The sequence below is a fragment of the Chiloscyllium punctatum genome, chromosome 49, assembly GCF_047496795.1.
Source record: "Chiloscyllium punctatum isolate Juve2018m chromosome 49, sChiPun1.3, whole genome shotgun sequence".
Classification (NCBI taxonomy): Eukaryota; Metazoa; Chordata; class Chondrichthyes; order Orectolobiformes; family Hemiscylliidae; genus Chiloscyllium; species Chiloscyllium punctatum.
The window spans coordinates 42,010,876-42,023,943 of NC_092787.1; the positions used below are offsets into that span (position 1 = coordinate 42,010,876).

At 45.3% G+C, this 13,068-nt stretch overlaps 1 protein-coding gene across 2 annotated transcripts in view; it reads left to right on the plus strand.

Moving 5' to 3' along the window:
• Window positions 1–13,068, plus strand: part of LOC140469638 (discoidin domain-containing receptor 2-like) — a 143,679-nt gene that overhangs the window by 29,346 nt on the left and 101,265 nt on the right. Inside the window, exons 1-2 of one of the 2 annotated variants that reach the window (XM_072566337.1) lie at window positions 266–502; window positions 5,841–5,978. In XM_072566337.1, coding sequence (XP_072422438.1) covers window positions 5,915–5,978 — 64 coding nt within the window. In that variant the 5' untranslated portion in view covers window positions 266–502; window positions 5,841–5,914. Of the gene's footprint in view, window positions 1–265; window positions 503–5,840; window positions 5,979–13,068 lie in introns of those variants that run through there. The other variant, XM_072566336.1, reaches the window with a different exon arrangement.

Genomic DNA, 13,068 nt, shown 5'->3' on the forward strand with positions numbered 1-13,068 from the left:
GATGAACTTACAGCAGAGGGAACCAATTCCATGACCTTAACCATCTGTTCCACCTTCTGGGCCCTGTTTTGTTGGCTTCTCTGAGTGAATCCTGCCCGAGTTCCCTAGGCAGCTCAGTCTGATTCCGTTCAGGGTTTCAGCTGCAGTCAATTAGCTTGCGTTTCTCCCTCCCGTCAACCCACTCACTGCAACCAGAGCTGTTAACACTTTCAGCCCCGGGTGGCTGCAGCCCGGCCTGTTAACGTTTCAGGGTGCTTCGAGCGGTGGGAGGCTCCACTTCACCGGCAAAAAACTGAAGAAACCACTTCTCCTTTGAGCAGAGAAGAATCGGGGAGATTTGATCGAGATCGTGGAAAAGGTTTTGATGAAGTTGATTAGGAAACTCTATTTCCATTGACAAACAACCAGTGATCGGAGGCTACGGATTTTTAAAAAATAATTTTTTTCAACCTATTTGGACATGGGTCAGGCATGATTTGAACCTGGAACTTCTGATGCAGAGGTAGGGATGCTGCCAGTGTACCACAAGACCCTAAGTCACAGATTAATGTTGGTTCAAAAAGCAGAAAAGGAGCGATGAAAAATCTTGTTGTGCTGCAAGTTGCAGGGACTACTGCCTGATGAGGTAGTGGAAGCAAATTTGGTTGGAACTTTCCAAGGGAATTGGAGAGAGAAGGGAAGGGCCTAAGGTGAACCAGAGGAGTTGACACGAACTGGACCGCTCTTTTGAAGTACAGACAGAATGGGCTAAATGGTCTCTCTCTGTTATTTCATTCAATATTCAAAAGCTCAACACCATGGAGTTGGCTACTTCCTTCCCAATTCGGGGTCTGGGGTCTTATCACTCCCTGTGAGGTCTCATGTTCTAATCTGTAGTCATTTTAGCCACTTATAGATACACATTAGTCTCACTCTTCGTGCTGTGACTGCACAAAATGAGTGCTTATGGCAGAGACTAATACAATAGATTATGCCGAGATTTGGTTAAAGGTCAAAGCCAGTAGGAATACTGTAAATGGGTCATTTTTGACAGGTTGTGAATATTGGGCTGCTGTAAAAATCAGTACTGTGCTTCAGCTATTGCAACTTATGCCAAACATGTACATGTAAAGGCTGAGTGTAATGCATCCATTTATCAGAATCTACAAATGACACAATTAGATTGGGCATTAAGCCGTGAGGAGGACACAGTCTGCAAGAGAATGTAAATGTGGGGAATTTTGAGGTTGTGAGTAAGATTATTGACCAGGTGTACCCTCTACCTATGTTCAGCTACCTCACGCTCCCCGACCTGTTATCTGCAGCTCCCTTGTACCCACCCCCCAGTCCTGAGGAAGGGTTACACCTGAAACGTTGACTTTTCCACCGCCTGATGCTGCCTGGCTTACTGTGTCCTTCCAGCCTCTTGCTTGTCTATCTCAGTAAGATTATTAAATTAGTATAGTTTTGAAAAGTTAGGAAATTATGAAGTGTTGGTGGACAGTGTAATCTGAATCTACTTGCTCACAAAATATCAATTTAATGTATGGGCACAGCCAGCAGTCAGAAAGACACGTGACATGTCAGCCCTATATTGCAGTGGTGTTAGAGTAAATCTTGCTGTAATTGTCTAGGTGTTTGGTGAGGCTGCATCTGGAGTACTGCATGGTGTTTTGGTCTCCATACCCAAGCAAGTACTTGCATTAGATTGAGTGCAGTGAAAACTCACATAACTGGTGCCTGCTATGTTCGGGCTGCCCTGTGTGAAGCAATTGATTAAAATGAGCTTATGGAGCTCAGAACAATGAGAGGTGATCACATTGAAAGATGTAAGCTTCTGTACAGACTTCGCCAGGTTGATGCTGAGGAGCTGTTTCCATGGCTAGAAAATTAACTGTATAGGAATAGGGGTACAAAATGTGTTGCTGGAAAAGCGCAGCAGGTCAGGCAGCATCCAAGGAGCAGGAGAATCGACGTTTGGGGCATGAACTCTTCTTCAGGAATGAGCCCTTCCTGAAGAAGTGCTCATGCCCCAAACGTCGATTCTCCTGCTCCTTGGATGCTGCCTGACCTGCTGCGCTTTTCCAGCAACACATTTTCAGCTCTGATCTCCAGCATCTGCAGTCCTCACTTTCTTCTAGGAATAGGGGTAGTCATTAGCACTAAGATGATGAGAGATTTCTTGACTTGTAGGGTTGAGAGTGTTTGGAATTCTTTACCCCAGGGAATACTGAGTCATTGAGTAAATACCAAGCAAAGATTCTTTGGATTCTGAAGGTAATTGAGAGATATGAGGATCAGACATATGAAATCGGAGTTGATATCACAGTTCAGCCCTGTTAAATGACGGAGTAGACTCCTGCTCAGTTTGCTAGGGATGAGTCGAGTGCCTGAGCTGTGATGACTCTTGGTGGTTCTCATGGAAGGTCATGTTGGTCTGTGGAGTCCTGATCAGGCCCAAGGAGTCAAACAGGGACTCACCTCTCTGGGATGGACTGGTGTGCTCGTACCATTTGGTTTATGGGGAGTTATTGGGATTTGAGGAGTGTGGGGTGGGGAGGATCCTCCTCTCACTCCTACTGGACCGGGTGAGGAGTCCTCTCTTCTTTACGTTACCCCCACCCCAGTGCTTAAACAGACTTGACGGATACCACGTCATGTGGAAATGCAAGACTTGTCAGAGAGAAGGAATTGTGCCCTCTGTTAAAAAGAAGCGCAGCATTAAATATTTGGAACAATACCCGGTCTTGAAATTGCACATTGATAGCTCAACTTATCTAACACACAACTGAGTGAGAGGCTGCATCGGTTGGGGGGTGGGAATAATAGCATTAGGGATTGGTCAGTGGGACAGTGAAAGGGAAGGCAGGAGGGGAGAGTCTGAGAAGTGATGCACTGAGTTGGGCTGCAAGAGTTAACTGATGCGGATCAGATGGAGAATTATAGAATTCAAGCATTACTGTTGTGGGGTGGGGGTGGGGTACAAAGTAGTTTTGACCTAACTGAAGGCACGTTTTGGGGTGGAATGCAGTGCGAGTCTCAGGCCGGATTGGATTGACTTGTGCTAAAGCCTGCCAGGTTGATTTAGTCTGAGTGCGCTCCCTTGTCTCTCAATGATCTTTCCGATCTGCCCTGAAATCTTTTCACACCCTCTGTTTCCGTGCTGCGCTGAATAATTCATTCCACATGTTCACTCTGGGCATGGAAAGCAGTTAACCCTTCACTTCCTGTGGAATTTCTTTTAAACTTCAGTCCATCTTTCCTATCTAGTGTGTGTGGCAATTCTGACAATAGAGTAAAAAAAACTTTGCATTTAAATAGTGCCGATCACAGTTTCAGGGCTTTAAGCCATTTGGCGTATCTTTTGAAGTGTAGTTGCTGTTGATGTGTAGGAAAGCTGTGCTTATCCTGTGCACTGCAAGCTCCCACAGAAAGCAATGTGATCATACCCAAATAATCTGTTTATGATCAATATTAGCCAGGACAACAGGAAGTGCACCTCATGGACATGCAATCTCTTTACAGATCCATCCTTCATCGGGATAGTTTCAGGGCTCTCTGCTTCTTCCTAAACCATTCCCACCCTCCTCTGAGCTTGTCCTCGTGCTAAACAATTTCTCCTTTTAGCTGCTCTCATTTTCTTCAGATCAACAGTGTGTCCACGGGAATCCATGTGGGCCCCAGTTATGCCTGATTGTTGTAGGGTACATGGAACATTGCTTGTCCCAATTCTGCTTGGGTCCCTACTCAAAACGCTTTATCATTGATGCTGCTTCCCCATCTCATTCAGAATTGGAAAAAATGATCAATTTTGCTTCTACCTCGCTCCCACCCTCACCTGGTCCATTCCTGACTCCTCCCTTCTCTTCCTCGACATCTCTATTTCCATTGCTGGGGATAGGCTGGCCATAGATATCCATTACAAACCCACTGACTTCCAATCTGTCCAGTAGGAGTGAGGGGAGGTGGATTAACTCTTGTCCCTCTCAGCTCTGTCTCTCCCTCTCAGCTCTGTTTCCATCTGTTTGCCCACCCCTTACCCCTCCATCCCCTGGCATCAGCACTTAGCCACTGTAGTTCTGAAGAAGGGTCACTGAACTCTCCTTTCTCTCCACAGATGCTGCCAGACTTGTTGAGTTTCTCCAGCAATTTCTGTTTTTGTTTTAGCTCCCACCATTCAAGGCTAAAGTGCTATGCAACTGTGATACACTTACCTCAAATTTCCCTGTTCCCTCAAGAGAGTGAAACAGAGTTATTAACCACAGGGTCCTCATTCTTCCCTCGTATCATCGATAATATAGAGTACAGACAATCCAACATTCCCCATGGAGAGTTTTACAGATGGGGGATCTGAAGACGTTATATCAGATTTACTAGAAAGAAAATAATATGAAATGGCAGAGTGGGCTTACCAATAATGTGTTTATTTCTGCTGGCACACTTCTGCTAGTACATAAACTGTTCAGAGAAGAACGATTCCCAACATTTTGTGACATACTTGCTCAATAACATCCTTCAGGGAAGAAGCTGCTGCCCTTCGTCTGGCCTACGTGTGACTCCAGACCACAGCAATGTGGTTAACTCTTAACTGCCCTCTGAGCAATTAGGGATGAGTGGTGAAGAGGAGGGTGAGAACTATGACTGTGGCTAGTTTGGCCTTCATGCAGGAGGCCTCCAGTACCCTGTTGACCTTTAGACTTGGTTCTGCCGAAATTTGTTTCATGTTCTGCTACCAGGGGAGAAGATTGGACAGGTATCATGGGGGATGACTAACCACCAGTGAGCTTGCGGTTAACCAATATCTCTCGGAATTCCTGGGCAATTCTGATTCCAATGGTCAGAAAACTGGTGAAGAGGGGATCGGGAATACTTTGGGAAATAACTGGCTTCATGGCAGCCGAGGGCCAGGGAGTGGGTACTGCGGGAGGCATGGGTCTGTTCATATGCTCTGTTGACATTCTTGTTTTGGCATCCCCACTCCAGTTGTTTGTGAAATGAACTATTCCTGTATTGATTCACAATGAACTCTGTTAACAGAGGTCCGGTTTGAGATGAACTACTGTGAGATGGATGGCTATTTCATTTCAATCAGTGCATTTTCTTTACTTTCCATTAAACCAACAAAGTGTTTAAACTGACAAGAGGGACACGTTGTTCCTCAACAGGCTGGTGGGTCAGCAGCCCTTGTGCCTGTAACAGGCTGTGTGTTTATCTAGGAGGACGTTCTGAGATTAACGAAATGTTGATTTGTACGCAAAGTGACTTGAGTGCAGCCTGCCGATTGCAAAACACAAACAATGGCACATTCCTTGGTATAGGCTCACCTTTGCCACTGCCCGCGTGTTCAGGATTCATCACCAAGCAATGGTTTGGGCTATTCTCCTGTTCTCATTTTGCAGGTCGAAAGAGTTAGGACAGGTCACATCCTCTGACCCGAATACATGACCACGGCAGATTGTTTAGTATCCTTTAGTTTCTGACGTGACATCAGCTCGGTTGGAAGGAGCCCAAGCCTGACAGAGAGAGAGAGAGGAAGAGAAGCTGTAAGGGATCAAGCATAGGAATTTGCTGGGAGCTGCCAAACTTGTGTTTGCGCAGTGTTGACCAGAGCTATTACATCCATCACTGAGTCAAGAGAGACTCGGAACTTGGACAACACAAGAAGCAAGGATGGAAACAAAGCTTGTTATTGTACAGCTGCATGGGCACAAACACAGAGACACCCTCCAGTTTCACATTCATTGCTTCATATTCCTGGTGATTACTGCTTGCGATCCTTGCTTTTTGTTACTAGTTATCATCGTCTTCATTTGTTATTTGATATTCCTGGTAATTATTGTGCTTATTTTCCTTCCTTACAGAGAGATGTAGACCTGAAACCCTTTTGCTGCAAAGTCAACTCTCTCTCAGTCTGAACAGTGCCTTCCTACCAATAATGCTTTGGTGCTTCCTGCTAATGCTTCAATATCCCGGGAATTCTAAAGCTCAAGTCAATCCTGGTAAGAAGTTGTGGATGCTGATGATTTGATGGTCCGGTAGATTGCACCTGGATTTAATCACTGGGACCTGCTCATGCAGTGAGTGACTGATACACACAGCACATATGACTCGTTCTGCTCGAGTTGGCTGCTCTCAATTTTGGGCTGTGTGGTGACTGAAGTAATGGTTAAAGCTGGGGAGATTGTTTTCCCTGAAAAGATAGTCATTCCCTCTGGAAACCTGCTGAAGGTTTCATGAAGGTAAATTTGGATACTATGTCTTAGATGATGTTAGACCTCGTCAGTGCTGCACTCATCCAGACCAATGGGGTGTATTCCATCATGTGTCTTGTGTCTTCCAGAAGGTGGGTACTGCTGCAGATGCTGGAGATTAGAGTCAAGGTTAGAGTGGTGCTGGAAAAGCACAGCAGGTCAGGCAGCATCTGAGGAGCAGGAAAATCAACGTTTTGGGCAAAAGCCCTTCATCAGGAACAGACTCCTGATGAAGGGCTTTTGCCCGAAACATTGAATTTCCTGCCCCTTGGAGGCTGCCTGACCTGCAGTGCTTCTGTTCCAGAAAGTGGACAGGCTTTGGGGAATCAGAAGGTGAGTTTCTCATCCCAGGACTCCGAGCTATTTTGACGTATTCTTGGAACAACAATATTTATGGATCCAGTCCAGTTCAATTTCTGAACAATGATAACCTCAGGATGTTGAGAGTGGGGCAGTCAGTGGTAGTAATGGCATTAGATGTTAGGGATGTTTGGTTTGCTTCTGTCGTGTTGGAGGGTGGTCATAGCCTGACATTGCCCCGTTGAATGCTCCACCTCTCAACATCCTGGGGGTTACCATTGTTCAGAAATCTTAACACCAAGAACAGCTACATAAGAATCCTACTCATTGACTACAGTTCAGTCGTTAACACTATTATCTCAAGACTGCTTACTAAACTTAGTGATCTCAGACTAAGCCCCACTCTCTGCAACTGAATCCTCAGTTTCCTGACCCACAGGCCACAATCAGTGAAGAATGGGGACAATATTTCATCCTCACTAACACTCAACACTGGAGCCCCCCAGGGGTGTGTACTCAGTCCCCTACTGTACTCACTGTATACCCCTGACTGCATCGCCAAATACCAGACTAATGCTATTATTACAAGTTCGCTGATGACACCATCATAGTCGGTCGAATCTCAGATGGCGACGAAACAGACTACAGACAGGAGGTGGAAGACCTGGAAAAATGATGCACTGAGAACAACCGAGCTCTCAATCCGGGCAAAACCAAGGAACTCATTATTGACTTTCGGCGGGATGTTACTCATGCCCCCCTCATACATTAACAGCACAGAGGTGGAACGAGTGGAGAGTGTCAAGCTCCTCGGAGTGGTCATCCACAACAAGCTTTCTTGGACTCTCCGTGTGGACGCACTGGTTACAAAGGCCCAACAACATCTCTTCTTCCTTAGGCAGCTGAGGACATTTGCCACGATGGTGAACGCCCTTGCCAACTTTTATAGGGACGCCATCGAGAGCATTCTGTCTGGATGTATCACTACCTGGTATGGCAACTGTACCATTCAAGATCAGGGACGGTTACAGAGAGTGGGGAACTCGGCCCGGACAATCACAAAGGTTAACCTCCCATCTATAGAATCCATCTACCAGGCCCACTATCAAGGAAAGGCCGCCAACATTCTCAAAGATCCATCCCACCCTGGCAATGTTTTTCTACAACCTCTACCATCGGGGAGAAGGTACAGAAGCCTGAACACATGCACCAGCTGGTTTCGAAACAGTTTCTACCCTACTGTTGTTAGAATACTGAATGGACTCACAACCTCTTAACATTCACCTGTACCTGTGTTTTTTTTGCTTTTGCCACTGTTTACCTATTATTTATTATCTATGCTCCATAACTCTGTGATCTGCCTGTATTGCTTGCAAGACAAAGCTTTTCTCTGTGCCTCGGTACACGTGACAATCAATTCAATTCGATTCGATTCGATTCAATTGTGTGTCATGAATGTTATTTGCCAGTTGTCAGCCCAAGCCTGAATATTGTCCAGGTCTTGCTGTGTTTGGCCATGGACTGCTGCAGTATCTGAGGAGTCACGAATGGTGTTGAACACGGTCCAGTTCTCAGTGAACATCCCCACTTCTGACTTTCCGATGGTGAAAGATCATTGATGAAGGAGCTGAAGGTTATTGGCCTGGAATACTACCCTGAGGAGCTCCTGCAGAGATGTCTGGAGCTGAGATGACTGACCTCCAGCAATCACAACCATCTTCCTATGTGCCACACATGACTACAGCTCGTGGAGAGTTTGCCCCCGATACCCATTGAGTCCAGTTTTGCTTGGACTCAATGTCACACGAACTCAAATACAGCCGTGATGTCAAGGGCTGTCACTCTCCCCTCCCCTCTGGAATTTAGTTCTTTTGTCCATGTTTGAACCAAGTGTATAATGAGGTTCGGAGCTGAATGGCTCTGGTGGAACCTAAGCTGGGTGTCATTGAGTAGGTGCTGCTTGGTAGCACTGTTGATGACCCCTTCCATCATCTTACTGGTAATGGAGAATAGGCTGGGTAATTTTTCACATTAGAGGTAGAAGCCAGAGTTATAGTTGTACAGAAATAGCTTGGCCACAGGTGCAGCAAATTCTGGAGCACAAGTCTTCAGTCTTAGAGCTGGAATTTTGTCAGGGCCTATAACCTTTGGAGTAGTTAGTGCCTTTAGCCATTTCTTGATACCATACCATAAATGAAACAACTGAAGAGTGGCATCTGTGATGCTGGGCAGCTCCAGAGGAAGTTGAGATGAACCATCTACTTGTCACTTCTAGGTAAAGGTTTTTGCAGATGCTTCAGCCTTATCTTTTGCACCTTTGCTTTGACCTTTACTTAAGAGGAAATGAAGTATACCAATTTGGAGGTCTTGCTGAAACTATGCAAAGCAATAATCAGACCACATCTGGACTACGGCAAACAGTGTTTGTTCCCTAATCTTGGGAATGATACACTGTTTTTAGATTTTTAGATTAGATGACTACACTGTTGTGGATGAAGAACAAAAGAAGGTTCACTAGATTGATCCTGGGAATGGAAGGACTATTTTATGAAGAGAGGTTGCGTTGGTTGCATCTGTACTCACTGGAGTTTGCAAGAATGAGAGGAAACCTTATTAAAACATGTAAAATTATTAAGGGACCTGACAGGGTAGAGGTGGCGAAGTTGTTTTCCTTTGTGGGACAGTGTCTGAGCAGAGGGAATCATCTCAGAGTAGGTGTTGCCCATTAAAAATCAAGATGAGGAATTTCTTCCCTCCGAGGCTTGTGAATCTGTGGAATTCTTTACCACAGAGGGATTGTTGGAAGCTGGGTCATTAAATGTATTCAAGACCGAGTTAGACAGATTTTTAATCAGTGAGGGAATTAAGGATAATGGGGAAAAGGCAGGAAAGTGAATGCGATTTTGGAGGAGAATTGTAGTTCAGGTTGTGGATCAGATTGTAAGTTTGCTCACTAAACTGATAGATTAGTTCTCAGATGTTTCGTCATCACACCAGGTAACATCAGTGAGCCTCCAATGTGAAGCTCTGGTGTTCTGTCCCACTTGTTATTTGTGTGTCTTGGTCTGTTGTATTGGGTGATATCACTTCCAGTGCTGTTTCTGAGAGATTGGTAAATGGGGTCCATATCAATATGTTTGTTAATGGAGTTCCAGTTTGAAGGCCAGGTCTCTAGGAATTCCCATTCATGTCTTTGTTTAGCCTGTTCCAGGATGGAGGTATTTTCCAAGTCGATCTGATATCCCTCTTTGCATATCTTAATCTAGCCTGTCCTAGGATGAATATATTGTTCAAGTTGAACTGGTGCCCCTCTTTGTCTGTGTGTATGGATACCAGTGATAATTGGTCATGTCTTTTGGTGGCTAGTTGGTGTTCATGTATCCTGGTGGCTAGTTTCCTGCCCGTCTGTCTGATGTAATGTTTGTTGCAGTCCTTGCAGGGTAGTTTGTATATGACTTTCATTCTGCTGATTGTTGGTATGAGGTCCTTTAAATTCATCAGGAGTGGTTTCAGTGTGGTGGTAGGTTTGTGGGCTACCATGATGCTTAGCGGCCCGAGTAATCTGGTCGTCATCTCTGAGATGTCTTTAGTGTATAGCAGGGTGGCTAGAGTCTCTGGGTGTGTTGTGTCTTCTTGTTTACGTCTGTTGTGTAGAAATCAGCGGATTGCGCTCATCGGGTACCCCTGTTCCTGAATATGTTGTATAAGTGTTTTTCCTTGGCTTCTCGTAGTTCCTGGGTGCTACAGTGTGTTACGACTTGTTTAAATAATGTCCTGATGCAGCTCCGTTTTTCAGTGTTGTGATGATTGCTCCTGTAGTTGAGTATCTGGTCAGTGTGTGGGGCTTTCCTGTAGACGCTGGTCTGCAGCTCTCCATTGGCTTTTTGTTCTACTGTGACGTCTAGGAAGGGGAGTCTGTTGTTGTTCTCTCCCTCTTTAGTGAACTTAACAACATCCTTACTGGTATATTGTGTTTGTGGGTTTGTTCTAATTTGTTGCGTTTCATGATGACAAAGTTGTCATCCACATAGTGGACCCAAAGCTTGGGCTGGATTGTGGGAAGGGCTGTTCTTTCTAACCTCTGCCTAACTGCTTCTGCTGAGAGTCCTGATATTGGTGATCCCATAGGAGTCTCGTTGATTGGTGTCCCAACGGCAAGATCTACAAACAAATTAGACCAAGACACACAAATAACAAGTGGGACAGAACACCAGCGCTTCATCAGAGGTTCACTGATGATGTCACCTAGCATGGTGACGAAATGTCTGAGAACAAACCGACCAGCTCAGCGAGCAAACTCACAACCAGGAAAGTGAATATGAGGAATATCAGATCAGCCATGATCTCATTGAGTGGCAGAGCAGACTCGATGGGCTGAATGGCCTACATCTGCTCCCTTCTTACAGTCACTGATGTGTTGGGCTCCCTCATCATTGAAGAAGGGGATACTTATGGGGTTGCCTTCATTAAGTTGTTAATTGTCCCAACACCATTCACAACTGGATGGGGCAGGACTACAAAGCTTAGGTCTGATCCTTTGGTTGTAGAATCGCTTTGTCTGTCACTTATTACTTCTAATGTTCAACACATAGGTAGTCAAGAAGCTGTTCTGCAGCTTCACCAGGTTGACATTTTAGTTTTAGGTGAGCCACTCCTGGTGATGGACATTGAATAACCACCACCAGCCCCTGCCAACCCAGAGACCATTCTATACCTTTGCCACTCTTGCTGTCTCTTTGAATTGTTGTTCAATGTGGAGCAGTACTGATTCACCAACCAAGGAAAGAGCAGTATGTAGTAGCCAACAGGAGGTTTCCTTGTCTGTTTGACCTAATAGCATGAGACTTCATGGATTCTGTAGCCAATATTGATTCCCAGAGCAACTCCCTCCTGACTGTATACCACTATACCACCACCTCTATCAGGTTTGTTCTGCTAGTGAGACAGAACATAACCCAGGAATGCTGGCAATCACATCTGGGACATATCATTGTCAATGAATCATACCAGGCAGATAGTATCAGTCTTATGCTTAACTAGTCTGTGGGACAGCTCTCCCAATTTTGGCACAAGCTCCCGATTGTTAGTAAGGAGACGAAATGGCTGTGTTTGCTGTTCTTTTTCTCTGGTGCCAAGTTTGATGCTGGGTCGGCTGTCCAGACTTTTATAAAAGTCTGACACAGCTGGGTGGCTTCCTGGGCCATCTCAGAATCAAGCACATTGCTATGGGTCTGGAGTCACATGGAGGATGGCAGACTTCCTTTCCTGGAAGGCATTTTGGAAGCAAGATGGGTTTTAACAACAATCAACAAGGTTTCATGGTTGCCGTTGGACTAATGTTTCATCCTGTTATGATGGGATTTGCACTCATGTCCCCAGAGCATGAGCCTGGCCCTTTGGTTGGCTGCTTCAGTGACATTGCCTTCGCTGCCAGCATTTCTCCTTAATTACTAGAGAGTGATAAATGTGGTTTAGTTCTACTCCCACTTCCTGCTGTTTGTTCCCAAGAGTGTCAGTGAGCCTTTAGAACCTAGTGACAGAGGTTAGCTACAACTGAACAGAGAGCTAAACAACTTCGGAGGGTAGTTAAACATCAGGTTTGTTTCTCGAATTCTGTTATTGGAGATGGACATGACCCGGATTTGTTAGCCATCCCAAGGGTTTGCTCGAGCCATTTCGAGGGCAGTTAAGAGTCACACATATTGCTTGTCCCCAGAGCCATAGATTTATAGAACCCCTTCACTGAGGAAAGAGGCCATTCGGCCCATCAAGTCTGCACCGCCCTCCAAACAGCATCCCACCCAGGCCCAGTCCTCCACCCTATCCCTGAAACTCCCCATTTTTCATGGCCAAGCCACCTAACCTACACATCTTTGGACTGTGGGAGGAAACCGGTGCACCTGGAGGGAACCCATGCAGACACAGAGACCGTGCAAACTCCGCACAGTCATCCAAGACTAGAATTGAACCTGGGTCTCTGGTGCAGTGACGTAGCAGTGCTAACCACTGAGCCACTGTGCCATCATTCCCACTGAGCCAGATGTAGTCCAGACCAGGTAAGGATGGCAGATTTCCTTGTGTGACCCAGATGAATTTTGCAACAATTGGTGATAGTTTCCTGTTCAATTCCGGCATTTATAATTTTCAATTCTAGATTTACTAAGTTATTGGATTTAAGTTCTACCCGCTGGAATTTGTACCCATGTTTCCAGGGCATTATCTTCATCCTCTGGATTACTGTGTGAGTGCAATTGGATCATCTCGGTCAGAGTGGTAACTCCATCAGCAAGTTTCCTGCCCAAAGATATGTCCATGAACTTATTGAGATTTTACAACAATCTGGTAGTTTAATGGTCATTGGTCTGAGACTGTCCTGCTTGAATATACGCTGGGTTTACTGATTTCTCCTGGACACTTTGCTGCAAATCAAAGGAATTGTGACCAACAAGGTTTCTGAAACCTTTTCAGTTGGTAACATGCATCTTGCTAATTTCAAAGAATTTATTAAGGTCATTTTAAATTCGTGAATGAGATACTG